The sequence below is a fragment of the Rhizopus delemar genome, genomic scaffold, assembly GCF_000149305.1.
Source record: "Rhizopus delemar RA 99-880 supercont3.11 genomic scaffold, whole genome shotgun sequence".
Lineage (NCBI taxonomy): Eukaryota > Fungi > Mucoromycota > Mucoromycetes > Mucorales > Rhizopodaceae > Rhizopus > Rhizopus delemar.
Window position 1 is genome coordinate 1,157,243 of NW_027137837.1, and position 19,638 is coordinate 1,176,880.

Below are 19,638 nucleotides of genomic sequence, written 5' to 3' on the forward strand. Positions count from 1 at the left end.
CCAAGTTCTCTCTGATGAATCTATTACAACTTTGTGCAGCTAGATTTGAAGTGAACAAGTGCAGGTCTTTGAATCTAGAATTAGACATGTTTAATTCGAGCGTTTGCACTTGCCCACAAAAACTTAGACTCCGTCTTGTCTTCAAAGTCAGAACATCCACAAAAGCTTTCCTATAGTCTTATTTCAAGTCAAGAAGCCTATAGCAAATTACAGAGCATGCATTTTTTAGATCACCGCACATACTTTGCTCTGTTTAGAACTGCGAAAATTCCTTTCAAAAAGGCCAGGAACAATAAAGTGATTCAGGGTCGTACAGCATTTATAAAAAATTTATCTTCTTTCCCTCTCTCTCTCTCTCTTTTTTTTGATTTTCCATGGAAATATTTGGAATAGCAAAAAAAAATAAAAGAAAGGAACTTGATTCCACTATAGTAACACCTAATTTACCAAGAAGGTCTTCAGTAACAAGTGAGAAAAACTCAGTTCCACCCGCAATGAAAAGTTACGTTTCAAGATCTTCATCTATTTCTAATGATGAAGGCAGAATGTGTAAGTAAAAGTAAAAATTTGTAAAACCAGCATTTTTAACTTAAAAGATCATTATTTATTGATATAAACAGCTCGTAAATCATCTGTTGACTACACAGCGTTCTCTGACCGCGAAGTTGAGGATTTGTTTGAAAAAATGCTTGTAAAAGAAAAAAAAAAATCTAGACACTTTAAGCGCATGTTTGAAATTCGTACTCATTCAATATTTATTATCTACCAATAGACCAGGAGAGGTATACATGATCCTTCAGCTCGTTCAATGATGTTGGCTTTTCCAATCGAAAAAAAACTACTCATGATTTCACAAGATAAACAGGCAGACATGACAACAGCCAGTTCCAATACGATTTCTCAAGAAAGTCTTATTAATGAAGCAAACACAGACAAAAATTCACCAGAATATTACATTGACAAGTTCTTGGAGCCAAACATGAAGGGAGTGACACCACGTCTCGTAGCACATTTGGCTGTTAGTCTAAGAACGATGCCCTTAAGTTGGGTCAGGCAATTTATTGAAGCAAGCGGATTGCAGATCATTACAAACCTTATTGGAACGCTCAACATGGATGATAAAAAGTAAAAAAAAAGTAGACATGTATTACGATGCAATTCCCCCTTTTTTAAAAAAGCATTTATTTGTTTTATTAGAACAGAAGCTGATCTCCAAATGGAAGTTGAAATTTTAAAGTGCTTCAAGTCACTTATCAATAACAGGGCAAGTTATCCAAGCACATATCCAGATCTGTTCTTTTTTTCTTATATTTCTTGCATTGTAGTGGGGTGCTCGTGAAGTGATTTCTCATCCTCAATGTATCTATAATATCGTATTATCTCTTGTATCACCGCCAATTCAGACAAGAAAACTAGTCTGTGAAATATTGGCTTTTGTGTGTCACGTCGATTTACCAAAAGGCCAAGAGATTGTACTCAAAGGTTTAGATAAACTAAGCGAGCACCTGGGTGAATTTGGTCGATTTGACGCTTGGCTAAAGTTACTGGAAGTCACGCTAGATGGTCGGGGAAAGATGGGAAGTTTGGTGGGTGCTAGTGAAGACGTCAAGAAAATGGCTGCTGGAGGTGACAATCACCTAAGCGATTTTGCGCTCTCTAATATGATGCTTGTGAATTCCTTGGTGTCGGTTATTGAAGATGTAGAGATTCGATTGCATTTGAGAAACCAGTTGAATGCTAGTGGGTTGAATAGTATCATGCAAAAGATGTTGGATTTCAATAATGAACAACTAAAAAGGCACATCAGTATTTACAGACAAATGAGTGAAAATGACACAGAGGAAGTGATGGATATATGCAATGAAAAGATCATGACCAACATGAATGATCCTAGAGATTGCTTTGAAAGAATCCTGGATAAAGTAGAAGGAACTCGAAGCTACAATTTCTTTTTAAGCGCGCTTCAACATATCTTGATGATACAAGCCCAAGGAGATGTTCAGTAAGCCTTTGCTTCCTTTCTCTTTTGCTTTATCATGTATACTAAATATCACTAGGGTTCGATACTTTCAGATCCTGGATAAACTTGTCACACAAGTAGTAATGGATAGAAAAGGGATCAAAAACGAGGATTTCTCCACTAATGGTTGGTCGGTGGCTATGCTTATTGACAAATTTGCTGAGCAAGATCAAATCAACAAGTATATTCAGGAAGCAAAGGAAGCCAAGCAGTTGTATGAAAAAACCATCAAAGAAAAGCAGGAACTAGAAACTGAAATCAACTTGAAAGGAGATGGTCTGATAGGCCAGTTGCGTGACAAGATGAATTCATTAGAAGATCTGTTGCGTATTTCTCGGAATACCATTGCAACCTTGCAGAGAAAATTAAAAGATACACAACAAGAATACGAAATGAACATCACTGCTCTTGATCAACAGCTTCGTGAAATATACAGTAAAGCAGCAGCAGCCAACAATGATGTGAAGGAATCAGCTGAAAAAAATCAAAATGGTCAATTTGTGTTAGGAAGGGAAGAAGTGACGAGGGCCTATGACAGGCTAAAGGCACAGGCTATACTGGAGGGAAAACCAGAAGATAATGATTATCAAAATGTAAGAGCTGAAAATGAACTATGCTTGAATACATTTAATTTTCATCATCTTTATCTTTGTAGCTTCCTCGTGCTGAAGGACTTTCAGACAAATTCAAATCTTCACTACAGGGACAATTAAGCGGTGGGCCTGTTGGATTGGTTATTCCAGGTACAGCTCCATTGATTGGTTCCACTCGTCGCACACCTGTCAAGAAAACTTGGTTGACTGATAACAGTCAGGCGATGGACGGAGTAAAGATGAATGTTGAGCTTAAAGACCAAGTGGATCAATTGTTAAGCAATGATGACCCCCTTGTTGCAGGTGACCATTCTGATAAGCCAATCAGTGCCATGGCCGCTGAACTAGAACGAAAGCTAAGACAACATAGCAATAAACAAGCAGTGGTAGATGCAATGAATACAGAAGCTAAAATTCCCATCAGCGACTCACAACCACCTACCTCCATTGTTCCAGCTGAAGATAAATCTGTTGCCAATGCGTCAAAGGCAATTTCACCAGATCAACCACAAGAAACAAAAACACCATCTATAGATATCCCTATTCCTCCCCCTCCCCCACCACCAATGTCTCTTTCATCTGTATCATCTACTATTTCTCCTGCACCCACATTACCTACAGCAACAACAGCCGACAAAACTTTGTCTATTCCCATACCTCCCCCTCCCCCATCCACAGTACCTTCAACAAGCAATACAGACATACCTTCTCCACCCCCACCTCCACCTGTTTCTGAAAACATACCAGTCCCTCCACCACCACCTGGAGTGCCACAAACATCTGGTGTTCCTGCTCCTCCACCTCCACCAGGTGCTCCTATGCCTCCACCTCCACCAGGTGCTCCCATGCCTCCTCCGCCTCCAGGTGCTCCCATGCCACCAGGTGCTCCTGGAGCTCCACTAGCACCCTTTGGTCCAGCACGAAAAGTACTTCGTCACCAACCGAACGTGAAGACGCGTGCCATTCAGTGGACCAAACTGCAGGGTAACGCTGTTGGCAGGACAGTTTGGGGATCGAATGATGTTGACGAATTAGCGCTTGAAGATGAAATGGATACACTGGGTATTTTTGATTCGATTGAATCCATGTTTGCACAAAAGGTTGTTCAAGCAAAGAAACGCGTCGTACAGGAAGAAAAGAAAGAGATTCGTATTCTGGATCAAAAGAAGGGATATAACATCAGTAAGTGTTGTGTACATATTTAATGAGTTGGTATTCAAAACAAGTTTGATAGACATCGCTATACTGTCCAGACTCAAAAGTCTTTCAATGGAACAAATGGCAAAAGAGTTCTTAGCGGTCAATGACAAGATTTTAACCGAAAATTTCCTGGTCAACCTGCAGCAATACGCTCCTACTCCTGAAGAGCAAGGAAGACTATCTGTTTTTGTAAAGAGTGCATCCGAGGAAGAATTGGAACAGTTGTCTGCTCCTGACGCATTCTGTGTTGAAGTAAGTGTCCATTGGCATAATAGAAAAGTACAAAAACTGATAGCGCTCGACCTCAATAGATGATGAAGATCGACCGTTACAAGGAAAGAATAGATAACATGCTGTTCCGTGCAACATTTGCTGAAAGACAGCAAAGTCTGTCCAAGGTAACATTGCTCATCATACGTTGCTCTTTGTTGATTAGCTTACAATGTATACACTTTAGCACATGGCTGCTGTTCTCAATGCTTCTGTTTCTCTCAAAGATTCATCTTCTTTCAAAGAATTGCTAAAGGTAAGGTTGTATGTCTTTGGTGAACTTTAACATAACCGCTTAGCCAACAAAATAGTTGATTCTTGTCCTTGGTAATTTTATGAATGGAAGCACTTTCCAAGGAGGTGCATTCGGTATTCGAATTGCTAGTATCAACAAAGTAAGACCTCAGTGATAGGAGAGGGGGGGGAAGAGAGTTATAATCAATTAGATGCTAAATCAAACATTTAGCTGGTGGACACCAAAGGAACGGAAGGAAGTGTAACTTTACTGCACTTTTTAGTTGACTCGGTTGAATCAAAATTCCCTAGATTACATGGATTTTTGGATGATTTGCAAGAATGCGGAGACGCTTGTAAAGGTGATGTATAAAAAAGATGATGAATGCAAAACAAGACTAAAACGTATTCCGTCTTGATTATAGTCACTTTACAAGATTTGGTCAAGGAATACAACGAGATTCGAGTTGGCTTACAAAAGCTAATTCAAGAGTTGGACAATCACTACGAAGAAGATTATGAGGCACCTGAAGGCGACAACTATGCTGACGTGATGAAGAAATTCAGAGATGAAGCCATTGAAAAGTTTGAAGAACTTGAAGTTAGATATACCTCGATGGATGTTGCCTATCGGGATGTTGTCACTTACTTTGGTGAAAACCCAGATCAAATGAAGCCAGATGAATTCTTTAGTATCTTCAAGACATTCACGTCTAGTTGGGAGGTAAGACTTTATATACATGATTCGTCAATTAACCCTATTCGATTTCTTTCATTAGCGTGCCATGAGTGATAACGTTACCGCAAAAAAGAAGATTGAGCTTAGAGAAAAGGCTAGACTGATTGAAGAAGCTCGCAAAGAAAAAATGAGGGCCCAAAAGTTGCGTTGTGTGGACACAAGCGAAAGTGAGTATAGCGATTGCATGACTGAAGAGTGAATTTTAACTCACCCGCCATCTTTTTTTTTTTTAGCAAATCCATCTGGAGCAGAAGAAGACAAGAATATTATGGATAATCTGCTTGATAAATTACGTGCAGGAGAACTAGATACAAGCTTAAAGAGAAGCAAGCAAGAGAGAGGCGGAGTGTCTCGAGAGAAAAGAATGCAAAAGAGTGAATCTGTAGCTATTCTAGCAGAAGATTTATTAAAAAGTATACAAACAGAAGAAGGGTCTCCTTCTTTACCCAGAAACTCTAATAGAATCAAAAGAAATAATGGAAAAGATGCAATTCTAGAAGAATTTGTTGCCTCATAAAGCAAAGGCATAATGAATCCCAACTAAATTATTTAAAAATAAATTTGTAATAAAAACTAATGTAATTTTAATCTTCTGTCACTTGTACATGTAACAATAATAATAAAGTAATAGCTTAACAAATCAATCCATGCCGAAAAAAAAACTGCTTCAGCCTATGCCTTTTTAACATGCTATTTTTCTGATTAGAGCTGTTTACTAAATATTAAATAAAAAAAAAAGCAGTAGGAGTGGTTTTTATTTCAGTGTCCAAATGAAAGCTATTGCGAATCTTTTATGTTTACAGAGGTTCGTCTTCCCTGTTGACAACATCACGTAACTTGGATGCTGTGTTTTCTCTGTGTATTTCATCTAATTTTTCTCGTGATGCTTGAGGTAGTCGTTCATTTTCAATATCTGAGCGCCTAGCTTCTTCGAATGTGGTAATAGCTATATACAAAACTCGATAAGTTCTCAACACAGAGGACAATGTCACTCAAAGCATTACCTCTTCTAAGACCTTCAGCCCCCAAACCCAAAGCACCAGTAGGTAATCGACTGGTATTTGACATGGTCTTTAATTCCGTGATCAACTCAGAGTTTTCTCTCAAAAGAGAGAAGGTACGCGACAGTTTGCCGATGGCTATAATCTTATTTCTAATAATTTGGCGTCTCTGTTCCGCAGCGTCATCCACTTTATCTGCTTTTTGCTCAGATTCTGAGAGCTCCTCTTGGGAGCATATGTTCAAAATAGATAAAAGCATTATAGTCACTGTATTTCCTTTAGTTTCTAATGAAAATTTTGTTTTCCTCACGTACCTTTTTCTCCAACGAATGGTAAGCTCCAATCAAATACATTTTTGAAATTAGGAAGCCAGTAAGGATGAGGACTGGCATTAAATTGACGGATGTTGAGTACATTGTTATCATAGCGAAGAATAGCTGCTTTGTTGTTGTATATGTCAATATAGTTGGGAGCAGAAAAAATAGTCATAAGTGAAGGAAATCCACTGGTTCTGCTTCTACGATACATTCGATATCTAGACATAAAGTCAATTGGCTACAGCGTCTTTGTTTCTTTTTGAGTTACCCATCTGCTTGCGCCTCATGAGCTCTGATAACTGACAATAGCTTGTTTCTGTCCAGGAAATTACAAACGGCACGATAACTAATCATTAAAAAATAAATAAAAAGTACGCTTTTATCTTCCCTTTCAGATCTTTTGTTACTTACCCAAAATAATATGAGCATCCTCGAACATGGTTATGATCAAATCTAGAGCCATCATCTTCATCAAAGTCTTCAAATGGATCAGCCCACATTAAATCACACATGATACCGCTTGTAGGTGTCTCTCTGAATCGGTCAATCTATAAATAAAATTAGATATAAAGAGACAGTGCAGCACAACAAAGAAAAGAAACATACACTTTCAATGTCTGATAGTGTCTTCAATTCTGGTGAAAGTCCACCATGCACACAAAGGAATTGATCATTGACTACAGCAGCTAAAGGAAGACTGTCGAAGCATTCCATAGCATAATCATATACTCTGTGAGAATACTTTGTTTCACCTAAAGAAAATCAATCATTAGATTCTCTATGATAAATGAGTTTGTATATTACACTCCATCTTAAAAGTAAAATATTCGGTTAAATGACGGCATTCATGATTACCACGCATTAAATAAAACGAATTTGGATACCACATTTTAAAGGACCAAAGATAAAGTACACACTATATCACTTTGTAAGTTTAGGCAAGAAAAGTATGGAATATGCAAACCTCTATTGAAAAATAACCTCTGTCGACATAATCACCTAGAAAGAGATATCTTGTGTCAGCAGGATTTCCACCTACTTCAAACAATTTCAAAAGGTCATAATATTGTCCATGAATATCTCCACAGATAGTAATAGGAGCAGGTATCCGTAACAGATTGGGTTCTTTCTTTATAATCTCGTTTGCACCTGCCAATATTTTCAATGCTTGTTTTTCAGTCAACCAACCTTCTTGTCTAAAATGCTCTCGCAAAAAATCAAGGTTGGGAAATCCTGGTCTCTCTTTTGACCACAAGTCACTGTCTTCTGGTGTCTTGAATGCAGGTGGCTCTACGTCTTTATTTGAACAAGAAAAAAAAAAAAAGGTCGAGTTATAAAATACATTCTTTTTATTTTATTTTTTGGTTTACTTTTGCATATACGATCCTTTGTACTAACCACTGTTCCATTGTCAAGTACGAATTTCGACAGATCCACTTGAGACTTTCTTGGTCGTTCTTCAGAAATGTCTGACATTGTTTTTTTTAAAAAAAGAAGAAAAGCAAAACAAAACAAAAATATCACTTGTTTCCAACTGAGATTGAAGCATATGATGTTAATGCAGCCTGCCCTTATTTTTCAACCAATCATTTGTTTTACATCTTCACCCAGTTTATTCCATGAATCTCCCTGATAATTAAAAGGTAGCAATCAAATAAAATCATGTAGAAATAAGACGATAGCACCAAAGTTATTCTCGCCTTTCAGGCTGAGAATTCAACCAAAATGATTCAGACACAATAAATCTCAACAAAGTGTTTTCATAAGGTTCATAAAGAGCCACCTATTATTCAGGTTCCATAATTAATCAGTTTATTCTTTATAAAGTGTTTCAATATGTCATTAACCTTATTATATAGTCACAAAGACTCTCTTTTTAACACTAGACACACAAAATATTTACTATTCATCCATGTCAATCATAACTGACTTTTCATTTTGAATATCTTCTTATTGCACATAAAAGCATAGGTAAAGTAACTAGATTTCCTTACTCTTTTCTTCACATTTAATAAAGAGATTATTTAATTTTCAAATGAATTGTTAAAAGTCAAAAGCTTACATGAGAACAGATTACAAAAAGAATAAAAAGATACTTGTTAATAAAGGAAATCATTAAACACGTCTTGAAGTATCTGATTATTTAATAGATAGTGTACCTAAAATCCTTTTGGTTGCTAGTTCAAGTTTTTTTTTTTTTTTTTTTTTTTTTTTACTTTACTTCAAAAGATGTTCATAAACAAACACTTAGAAAGCTATGATTGAATCAGTCTTTAACTTAAATTCAATAATTCATTCTATTTTTCAAGTCTTTTGAAAGCAAGAAATGTCTGTACTCGATCAAAGTAAAGGAAATTCATGCTTTGCAGAAAAGTAAAACTCAGTGCATTTTTTATTGGATAAACCATGAACACCGTGTTTTTCAGTTTTTTTTTTAAAAAAGGCAAAAAGTTTTTTTTTTTTTGTTTTTCTCTCTTTCTCTTTTAATTATGAAATGACCAACAAGATTAGATTAGTAACACTCTTTCTCTTTCCACTATTTTCTCTATTTTTCTTTGAAAGTGGAAAGTATTACATAATACAACTTACAACTGTACTTGTTGCCAGTATAACCACCTTATTTTTTATAAATACCATTGTATTATATGTTTATCTCAAATACCTTGTATCACCCAATCAACATAAAGGCGACATGTTCAAACCGTTACGTCTAACACACAAATCCGTTTGGCCAAGGCTTGAAAAATTACGACAGACAGAAAACAAACCAGGCCAACCAACTGTAGTCGACATACCCGAGATTGACGCGGCCTTTGACCACTTGATGAAACTGGTCGTTCGGGACTTTATTCAATCATGGTTTCAAAAGATAGCAGCCCAAGAACAATCATTTCCTATCTCAGTCGATCGTGTCATTCGATCAGCTGTTGTCCAAGTCACCCAACGACTTCAGCAGACCGATCTATTGCACGTCTTGCTGAATCGTATCGTGCCCAAACTGGCATCTCACATCTCTGACTTTCGTTCAGCAGAGATAGCCCTCCGAGGCAAATACCTTGAGCGATCGGTCACTCAATCAGACGAACTGGACTTGCTGCTCGCCTCACAGTTTCGTCAGGGAAAGCTACATGCTGCCCTGACGACAGGCGCAGTAACGACAAAACCAACCGAGATTGCCTATCTTCGACAGCTGTTGGATCGCGTCTTGCCTTTGATGATTGAAAAAAATGAAATTCAAAGTGGGCCTGTGCATGTGGTGATCAGAGAAATCCTTTCTTGCTCAGTACTTCAGCCTATCATGGACATGTTGGCAGATCCCGATTTCTGGAATCAGACCATTGACACTTATGTTGGTTTGCAGATTATTAATTTCTATAGTTTGATATACTCATCCTTCTCTTTCTAGTTGGGGAAAGCGATCATTGAACAGTAAAATCTTTTTTTGCTTACAACACATGTTTTGCTGATTTGCCTTCTTTGATAGAGAAATGGTACAACGATTACGAGAAGTGTTGAATCGTCATTCATCTAATGACTTGGGCGCACAAGAAGAAGAAGAAGTCATGAGTTTTTTGGATACGAACAATAAAAAGATGGGTCTGACCAGTCAACTTTCATCCGAGTTCCTTGGTGTAGTGAGTGAAGAAGAGGGGACAATAAAAGATAAAAACAAACGGAAATTAGGTCGACGTACATTTCAAGAGTTTTTAAAAATCATCCAAGAAGAGAAAAATCTGTTGGACTTGAAGCGTTTGAGAAATGATATAGACACTGAATTAAGAAAGAAAAAGACACAAATTGCTGAACGAGATCCAGAAGAAATCATGGACGGCGAAAGAGTACAGGATGTTATTCTATATATTAGTAGATTAGAAGTCGCCAAAAAAAGAGTGGATAAAAGAATCTCAACACTTTCAGGTGAAGCGTTTAATTTTGTAAGTTGCAAGGCTCTTTCAAAACATACAACTGATTTTTTTTTTTTTTTTTTTTTTTTTGGAAAAGAAAAAATCAACAACTCAATTATTTTCACGTAAAAAGAGCATGTCATCTCACTCGAATCATGGATACAGTCTACATGATATATTAACCAATACTTCTGGATTATCTTACTTTATGGAATTCATGGATCGTCGAAGGGATATGGTGAAGCTTCAATTCTGGCTTATGGTAGAAAGTTTTAAAAATACAATAGATGATCAAAAGACATTTCTAGAAGATGTCAAAATGGTTTATGAAACTTATTTCAAAGATACAGCACCACACAAAGTACAAATATCACACCAACTCGTCACGGATTTGAAAGGAGCCATTGAATTAGCAGAACCAGAGGAGGCATCCTTCAATGACAATATAAATGAACTACGACTTAAATTGTACAGGATACAGCAACATGTGTTTTGGCAAATAGAAAAAGAGCATTTTCCTCATTTTAAAAGATCAGATTTATATTTCAAGTTTTTATCTTCCTCAACCACCAAGGAAGACGTGATTTCCCCTTCCAGACGTAGCTTAGATGACAGAACATTTTACAACAGAACAATTGAAGAAGAGGATCACAATGGAAAAGCAGAGTCAGACTCAGAGCTGTCTACTAAAAATATAAAAGCATCAGATATTGTCAGCAATAGTGATCCAAGATCATCTTCTTTTGATTACAACAGGACGAGAGGTCATCAGAGAGCTTTATCGGACTCAACACAATCAACGCCTAACTCTTCAAAATTCCTTTCCCTCTCCAGTATGTTTGGTTCCAACTTGTGGAGTACCGCAAGACTTTCAAGCACAACTATAAACGATGATTCAGTACCTGCACCTGTTCAGTCTATGGAAGCAAGAGAATATGAAGGAGAGGATGAAGAAGAGCCTTTTGGTACAGTCAATCCCAGAAGAAATAGTAAATTGATAAGAAGCAATACGTTGGATGCTCTTCAGGCAGAATTGAGATCCATTGTGGATGGGAATAACGTGGAAGAGATACCTACAACAAATCGCATAGAAGATGGAGATGATGAAGAGAAAGAGTCAACTGAACAACAGCAAAAGAGGTCACCATTAGCACCTTCAATGCCATCCTCGGCTTCTTCCGTACTACTGTTACGCAACTCACAAGGCATCAAATCAAGCACGGCTTTACCCGTACAACAAATATACACGCTGCCTTCTTGGACTTCCTCAGGTGGCACCAACAGCATATCACAAATCGAGCATGACAAACTGGATCCTCTGGATAAGCCGCCTAGTGGTAGTAGTAGTAGTACATGCGAGCCCAAAGAAAATGAATCAGTCAGCAATGTTCATTTTGCACCACCTGGTGACCTCATGTTAGAGACAAAGGTAGAACAGCTCTCTAAAGAAATCGACAAACTTGTTGCACAAGAAGATATTGTAGATGCTCTCATTGAAAAGGCTGAAACACAAAACAGATTAGAGGAGCTACGGATCTTGAAGAAAAGTAAAAGTATCTTTCGACAAGAGCTACAACAAATGAAGTATCAAAAAAGCCAGTATGAGCTGCAGGAGTCTGAAAACACGCTGGTACCCAATCGATCTCAAGTCAATATTACAAATGCTACCATTGGCTCTGATGGGCATGGTGATTTTGCGCTTTACGTGATTGAAATACAGCAGCTGGGTTATGATGGAAACTATGTATCAGGATGGATTGTGGCCAGAAGGTACAGCGAATTCTTTGCTTTGCACCAAAAACTGAAGGGAAGCTACCCAGCCGTCAAGTTGATCGAGTTTCCTGCCAAATGGCCTTTACTCAAGCTTCAAAAGCCGTTTTTGGAGGCAAGAAGAATTAGCTTGGAGCGTTATTTGAAGCGACTGTTGGATGATGAAGAGATATGCAAAAGTCAGGAGCTGCGTGCGTTTTTATCACAGCAGAATATCTTTGTACCTGGTCCTGCCGATCATTTCAATGCGGCCTCGACGAGTTCACCTTCAGTCCAGAATCTGCAAAGATCGATGGTGGCCATAGAAGAGCAAACTAAATATGCTTTACAAAAGAAGTCTGGGTTCATTAGCCAAATCTACAAGACGGTGGCTGCAAATATTGACGATATTTTGATTGCTCCCTCTATTCTGGACATGATCACTCAAAGGTTGAGTGAACAGGTCACTGAATTCTCCCAGGAAGATGCTCACAGTACAAAGACGGCGTCTAGTACACCAAGTTCGATTATGAGCATGAGTAGTAATAACAAAATGGTGGATTCTGCACTGCATGCAAGTACAGCAAGTTTACCTGATTCAATCAAGACAGAAGGCATTACACGATTCACAGAACCTTTATGTGATCTGTTTATTGAAATGTTTGAGCTTAAAGACAAAACGAATTGGTTACGAAGACAAGCAATTGTCATTCTTATACAGCAGATTCTTGAAGGCACCATTGAAAGGTAAAGAGGAGAGAAAGAATGAATATTGAGGCACTCATTTTATGATTTAGGAAATTGAAGGAAACTGTGAATTATTTGAGCTCGTCTTCTATGATTGTCTTTTATGTAAACAAAGTGACTGACAGTTTATGGCCAGATGGTGAAACACTTAAGTTTAAAGAGCCTAGAAAACCAGAAGAAAAGCTACAGACAAAAGAAGAGGCCAACAGAAATTTGTCCAGATGGCTACCAGGTATAAAAATAAAATGAAGACATCATTGAAACTAAAGGTTGATATTGTAAAGATTTGCTTGGTAATATGGTTGGAAGGCAAAATGCACGTAAAGGAGCCAGAAGATTATTCACAGTGCTTCAAAATAAGCGATTAAACCAAGATTTGATTTATGTCTTACTTGATGAATTCATCTATGCATTATTTCCTGAATTAGAAGAGACGAATAAAAAAAAAATCGGAATAGTGTGATAGGATCAAGTGAAGATTCATAATTTAGGTGATTTCATATAAAAAAGAGCTTTTATTTGCTTTATGAAAAAAGTTTATAATTTGGGTATTTAATTGAAATAATTCAGTTTTAGAGTGTATATTTACAGACTTTGTTTTTTTCTATTCATTCATGAATGAATCCTTTGATCCTTTGCATAATCTTGATAAGAAGGTGGTGGTGGTTCTACTGCAGAAGTATCCGCTGGTCTATAAACAGGCTGCTGAGAGGTGGATGGTGGATGGTAGGGTCTGTTCATGTCGATGGTATGACCATCCTGCGGTGTTGAATAGTATTGTACTGTCGTAGCAGAAGTAGGAGCTAAAATAAGTGGTAAATTAAAAATTGCTACGTATTTATCTAAAATGTATACCATTATTTTGCGCTGCTCTTCTCCTTTTTAAAAGCATAAACACAGACACAAACAACAGCACAACACATATAATCCACACAATATTATAAACCACAAACATTTTATAAAGAAAAGAAAAGAGTTTCTTTTGATTCTGCCTGAATTTTATCATTTTATCACGTGAAAAAGATTTCATTCGCAAAAAAAGAACAATCAGTATGCTCAGCAGCACTTTTTCTTGGCGTGAAATGGAGCTAGTCCAAAGCGATTCGTGTAACTTAATACCATAATGCGCTCAAACAGCTCAGCTTCTACAAAGAAAGACAAAAGGGACTATTAAAAGGATGCTGATGCCATATGATACATGGAACACGATGACTTTGATCATAGCCTGTTTACACTTTCTTTTTTAAAAGAGACAAGTAATAAAATACAATGGCTACTCTATATTTCTATTCTTTAGGTATCGCTGCTTACATGTAAATAGGAGAAATTTTGACTGGTTTTATTCAAGTCGGGTTATTTCTCAAGGCACTTTAAGAAGCGTGACGTATTGGCATACGATTTATTAAAGATGAAAGCGAGCGCGCGCAGTATCTTGAATACACCTTCGTCATCCAAGTCAGATTAAAAAGGAGCGTTTAGTTGACATCTATTTTCTAAACGAACGAGAAAATATGTTTATTTTATGGACATTTGAACCTTTTTGAAATGAAAAAACATGTATTGGCCAATTAAAAAAAAAAAAAAAAAAAAAAAAAAAAAAGGATAAAAGATTCAGGCGGATTTGTGTCGGATGTTCTTACAGTTAAAGAAACTAGGTTAGGCCAGTGAAAAAAAATTTTAGTCAATTTAAAATTGAATTGGGACACGGTTGCCAAAAAAAAAACTTGTCCAACTTACACTGTACGGAAGTATGAGAGAGTCATATCAATCACACGGAAAGCTGGCCACTGGGATCTAACTAACGCACAAAGGCATCAAGGCGCTGATTTTTGTTTTTTGCAGCAAATAAAAATATATCCAGTATGTTATGAGCAGCCATGATATCACGATTCCATATGATATTGCAATTGTTTTGCTTACACTTCAATACCGTATGTACTCTTCGCTTTGATTTGGCGGTTACAACATTGTCTACGTTTCTAGTCTTGCATTTGTTGCAGATTTGGCTTGTTAAGTATTCATCCACCATGCAAATATCAAGCTGCTTTCCACAATATTTTTTCAAAGCCTTCTTAATCATCCGTACAGGAGCAGATTTATTTCCACGGAGGCTGGAACCAAACATACCATCACCAAAAGCAATGATGGTTTTCTTGGATCTTTTTTCGTGATCAATGGGAGCAGAAGGATAGTATCTATTCTCTTTCTTGGTAGATGTTCTTACGCCTGTAGTTGCTTTTTCATCGTATTTGGCACTACCGTGAATGAAGCGCTTACAGATCTCATGAACACCTTTTTGTTTTCTCATGTAGCATTTGAACTTCAGCTTTGACGACCTACACAGATTTTTGCATGTTGCTCAAGTAAACAAGTAAAAAAAAAATCATGTTTTTATTTACCAAGATTTTTCATTGTAGTAACTTGTAATATCGTCATATAAACTTAGTCTTTCTTTGCAAGCTTTTAAAAATTCTGCCATATCGGATGTCTTCAACGAGCTTAAATTAGAAACTTTCAAAAACTGAGCCTTGTGTTGTTCTTGATGCTTTTTTCGTATAGAATTCGCATCATTATAGCCACACAAATGATAGTACTCCTCCAAGCTTGTAGTCCTTTGTCTTCCGGATGTATCGACGGCAGTTACAAGTGTGGCAATACCAGGATCTACTCCCCAAATTTCACAGCCATTTTCAATATCTTCGAGGAAGTCCTCAGGCTGTTTTCCCAGTAGAGTGTCTATTTGTTTTTTCTTTCTCACTCTAGAAAAAAGGAAAGAAATCGAATACCCATCGGTATATATAACGTTTCTATGTATAACTTGATTAAATTAAGGCTCTTATTTTTCAATTCAACTAAGCTAACTTACTGAAATTGTTTTTTCCCCTCTGAAAGGCTTTTTCGAGTTCGAAATCCCATTTTGGAAAAGTTAAAAAGCCTATAGTAGAAGTCCGAAAGAGCCGATTTATCTTTAACACCTTTTGGGATATTTTCAATACCAGATTGCTTCAACAGTCGCCAGAAAGCTTGGGCATCTATTTGTATCGACTTCATCGCAAATGAGTATACAGGTAAGATGGAAAAAAAGCGATAGCCTCGCCGATCTGTGTATTTAGCAGGCGTGAATGTTCCATCTTCAATTCTAGACTGGATACTTGTAATAAATTTCAAAAGAGCAGGTAAATGGGGCTCAAGCTTCCCTAATTTTTTCCCAAGCACTAGTGGTATTTTTGAATTAATGCTTTGCAGTACTTGTTCCTGTAAAGACTTGAAGCTTCGTCTATTGAGTATTGAAGTAAACGTGAGCTCTTTTAACTTCCTATAAATGTAGGACTTGGAGGCAAAGGTGGCTGGTTTTTCTTCCATAATATTCACCTTCTCATTTATCTTTTGCTGAAGATAGAAAAGCCACTTGAAGAATTCATGAGGTTTGGAGTACAGGTCTTCCGCATCGCAGTTCATTGTCTGATATCGACTCCATAATGCATTCATCTTCTCTATGGTTTCTTCTAAACATTGATTTCTTTCTAAAGATGAGGGCCATGTTGATTGCTGTTTCTGCTTTAATGTATAAACATAGTGAGAGAGTGCTTTTCTTTGGGCTACTGATAATCCTTTGCAATAGAAGGGAGAAGACATATTTGAAAAAGCTTCCAGAAAAAAGCGGGTTGTTCTCCTTTCATGGTTTTCACATACATGGTTGCGTATGAGTACATCGTATTGTTTACACATAATAGACAGAACAGACGAATATCCAATACTCTTGAGGGATTGCAGTATTGTTTCATTGACTTGGCATTCGTTGCAAAATTCAACAAAGTAATCTTGACAGTATTTAGGGACATTTTTTTCCATTGCCAGTTACAACAGTGAAAATAGAATAGACAAGGGTATGATCAATAATTGGCACTTGTTCCCCCTTGCTTAAAAGCTTCAAAAAAACATAGTTCATAAATAGTGAGCCTACGTGGATCGCTTTGGTTGTGTAGGCCACTACTGAAGCAATCTTTTCATAAACCCTTGTGTCCGTACATATATTTTTTAAGGAGGATTTGATTGCAAAAGTTTCCTTTTTCTCATCAGGATTGTGAGATGGCTCCTTTTGCTTCTTTTTTGGGCAAAGGTTGGATGATGATCTTGAGTGAGTATGCAATCCGCAAGAAGGGCATGTCTTTTCTGTATTGCTTTTTGTTTTCATTCTAAAGTCCTGCAAAGCAAGTTGTTTATCTATTTTCTTCTGTATCTTTTTGGAGGTAGGAGGAAGAGCACTAGGAGCCTGTGAAGTAAAAGCCTGTGAAGTAGAAGCCTGTGAAGTAGAAGCAACTGAAGTGGTCAGAGCAGATGTAACTGATATATTATCAGAATTGACTTCTTGAAAAAAGTAAGGACCATGATACCTCGCAATGTGTTATTTTGGTATTTACTCTTTAAAATCTTTCTTTTTGTTGACGAGCTCTTCGCGGGATCATTTTTATATCTTCGCTTCATTATCTATTATAAGCTTCAGAAAGAAAATAAATGTTTATAGATTTGTTCAAGTTCTGTTACTTTCTATTGAAATCCTTAATTATCAATGAAAATTTTTTGATATATAACAGTAGCAAAACTGATTAATTGCTTTGGAACATCTCAAAACTATAGCTTGTGGCGATCCAGCGTAATTACTAGTCATATGCTTTTCTTGACTATTTAATTAATAGACTGGCAGGTAATGTAATTGGCTATACGGCTTATATAATGTTATAAGATAATAAGCGTTTTGCATAAAATTTATTCTACCTCATATTTTGTAATATACACAGTGGGGGCTAAGTAAATCTGTCCATTTTGAAGATGAATATTCATAACTTAAGCAATGGTTTCAGAAATTGCTGCTTTGTCCAATTTCCATTTTCGCTTTTTCCAAAAAAAGGTGAGTTAAACATTTTAAAATCAATTATTATTCGTCCAGAAAAAAAAACTAACATTCTGTCTCTCTTTTGTCTCATTTTCCCATCTGTGTCCCATTTTGGCAACCGTGTCCCAATTCAATTTTAAATTGACCAAAAATTTTTTTCACTGGCCTAACCTAGTTTCTTGCGCTGTACACTATTTCCAGGAATAGATATCGCGTTTACTTGTCGCTTTTTTGTATATATTGTATTATAAACTTTGTAAAAATGCGACTTTACTTTTTGAAAACAGTTAATTTAAAAAAGAAGAAAACAAATTACTATGAAAGGAAATTTTGTTTCCTCAATAACACCATGTCATCATGAGCCATCTTTTTTCTTTCTTTTTCTTATTACGAAATAAAACATGAACGACTCTATTGGATATGCATCTTACCAGCAACAATACAGCCCATCATCCTATCAAACGAACGACACTGTATCCATCATCTTATTCTTTGCCATCATATTTTTACTATTTATTTCATTCATTATTTATTTTTGGTACACCGAATGGCACACAATGCCCATAGATCAAAGAGGAGACCACGAAGTGAGCCAGCGACAAGAGATTTTTTTGCTAGTCGACAATATGTCGATTCAGATCAAGACATGTTTCAAAATACCCCCTTGACGCTCATAACCTTACTCTGGAAAAGGACGGTAAAGAAGTCGGTCGACATGAACGTCCCACTGGCATCACACGAAAGAGTGTATTCAGCCAGGTTCTATCATCTCTTCTCTTTACTCTTTATCATCACCTTTACCATTAGCCTGGCCATCATCACCGGCGCTACCAGTGGACCCAATCCTTCTTCGGTCCTACTTCAGGCCGCGTTGTTTGTCCTTGTGCTGTCGATCAATCTGTACTTGATCACTCGCCAGCGATGTTACTATATGCAAAAGCGAAAACTGTTTGGAGAGCACGATGCGCATATCAATGCTGTCTATGACACTCGGTTCTCTCAGTGGGACAAGTCAATGTGGTCCAATTGGGTTCAGATCGCGATCCTTGTCATTGAGTTTTTTCAACTCATGACCTTTCCCTTACGTGATCTGATCACCATCACTTCCTTTCATCATTCTTCGGTCTCCTTCGTGCTGAACGTGGGTGGGTTTATGCCGGACATGAGGACGCCGGCTTGGTATACGTATTCCTTGTGGACTGCTTTTGCGGTGACATTGTGCAGTATGCTCTTGGGTATCCTTATTCATTCTATCAATCTGAAGTATCCTTACAAGTTATCCACACGCTGGGTTCGATGGTTTATACCAGTTGCTGTAAGTCAAGTGTTTCATCTTGTACAAAAGACTTACGTTTCACTAGACTTTACTCTATATTCCAATCTTGGTAAAAAAAAAAAAAAAAAAAAAAAGAGACAAACAGTGATTGATATAAACTAAATGATTTGATCCAACAGACAACCTTTGTTAGTTCAGCAGCTTGTCAGTCATTAAATATACCCGCAAATGATTTCAGTTCTACCCTTCGATGTCATTCACCTACTATATCGCGACAAATATACCTTTGGTTGTCATTGGTAGGCTATCTCCTGGCTTACTTTCTGATCACCATCTTTTTGACAAGCTATGAAAGAGTGCCTATAAAGAATGAAATAGCTTACAAGTCAATCAGTGTTGCTTTTATAAAAAATATGGGTAAATAATAGAAAGAGCATGAATGACAAGAGAATTAAAGGTGATGTAGGTTTGATGCTGGCTATTGTGTTTTTATTAGTAGAGACAACTACCAGATTGAATCGTATGCGTGCTATTTTGTCTATTACCATCCTGTTGACCATGATTTGTTACAATATCAAGACGAATCCATGCTATGTTGATATCGCAAGTATTTCCCCTCCTTTTTGCTCAATTTAAGCTCTGCTTTTACTTATTTATCATGCTAGATTAACTTTTTCAGGACAGGTTCTTTTA

At 37.0% G+C, this 19,638-nt stretch overlaps 6 protein-coding genes across 6 annotated transcripts; 3 read left to right on the forward strand and 3 right to left on the reverse strand.

Moving 5' to 3' along the window:
• Window positions 1-545: 545 nt before the first annotated feature.
• Window positions 546-5,332, forward strand: RO3G_13121 (uncharacterized protein; the record flags this gene model as incomplete). Its single annotated transcript, XM_067667705.1, has 15 exons — window positions 546-549; window positions 621-691; window positions 773-1,125; window positions 1,198-1,222; window positions 1,326-2,002; window positions 2,058-2,613; window positions 2,676-3,795; window positions 3,848-4,065; window positions 4,125-4,211; window positions 4,271-4,339; window positions 4,395-4,478; window positions 4,550-4,673; window positions 4,743-5,041; window positions 5,097-5,227; window positions 5,290-5,332. 15 exons carry the CDS (start codon window positions 546-548, stop codon window positions 5,330-5,332), a joined length of 3,861 nt encoding a protein of 1,286 aa, XP_067523806.1.
• A 426-nt stretch (window positions 5,333-5,758) lies between these two features.
• On the reverse strand, window positions 5,759-7,850 carry RO3G_13122 (uncharacterized protein; the record flags this gene model as incomplete). Its single annotated transcript, XM_067667706.1, has 9 exons — window positions 5,759-5,771; window positions 5,858-6,002; window positions 6,061-6,195; window positions 6,372-6,592; window positions 6,786-6,922; window positions 6,981-7,126; window positions 7,230-7,290; window positions 7,414-7,670; window positions 7,769-7,850. The coding sequence occupies 9 exons, from the start codon at window positions 7,848-7,850 to the stop codon at window positions 5,759-5,761; spliced, it is 1,197 nt and encodes a 398-aa protein (XP_067523807.1).
• A 1,216-nt stretch (window positions 7,851-9,066) lies between these two features.
• Window positions 9,067-13,049, forward strand: RO3G_13123 (uncharacterized protein; the record flags this gene model as incomplete). Its single annotated transcript, XM_067667707.1, has 5 exons — window positions 9,067-9,727; window positions 9,861-10,213; window positions 10,377-12,775; window positions 12,826-13,007; window positions 13,045-13,049. 5 exons carry the CDS (start codon window positions 9,067-9,069, stop codon window positions 13,047-13,049), a joined length of 3,600 nt encoding a protein of 1,199 aa, XP_067523808.1.
• A 338-nt stretch (window positions 13,050-13,387) lies between these two features.
• Window positions 13,388-13,730, reverse strand: RO3G_13124 (uncharacterized protein; the record flags this gene model as incomplete). The annotated part of the gene is made up of 2 exons (XM_067667708.1): window positions 13,388-13,578; window positions 13,631-13,730. 2 exons carry the CDS (start codon window positions 13,728-13,730, stop codon window positions 13,388-13,390), a joined length of 291 nt encoding a protein of 96 aa, XP_067523809.1.
• An 843-nt stretch (window positions 13,731-14,573) lies between these two features.
• On the reverse strand, window positions 14,574-16,411 carry RO3G_13125 (uncharacterized protein; the record flags this gene model as incomplete). Its single annotated transcript, XM_067667709.1, has 3 exons — window positions 14,574-15,111; window positions 15,175-15,534; window positions 15,642-16,411. The coding sequence occupies 3 exons, from the start codon at window positions 16,409-16,411 to the stop codon at window positions 14,574-14,576; spliced, it is 1,668 nt and encodes a 555-aa protein (XP_067523810.1).
• Window positions 16,412-18,315: 1,904 nt separating this feature from the next.
• On the forward strand, window positions 18,316-19,297 carry RO3G_13126 (uncharacterized protein; the record flags this gene model as incomplete). The annotated part of the gene is made up of 3 exons (XM_067667710.1): window positions 18,316-18,984; window positions 19,031-19,054; window positions 19,184-19,297. 3 exons carry the CDS (start codon window positions 18,316-18,318, stop codon window positions 19,295-19,297), a joined length of 807 nt encoding a protein of 268 aa, XP_067523811.1.
• Window positions 19,298-19,638: the final 341 nt, after the last annotated feature.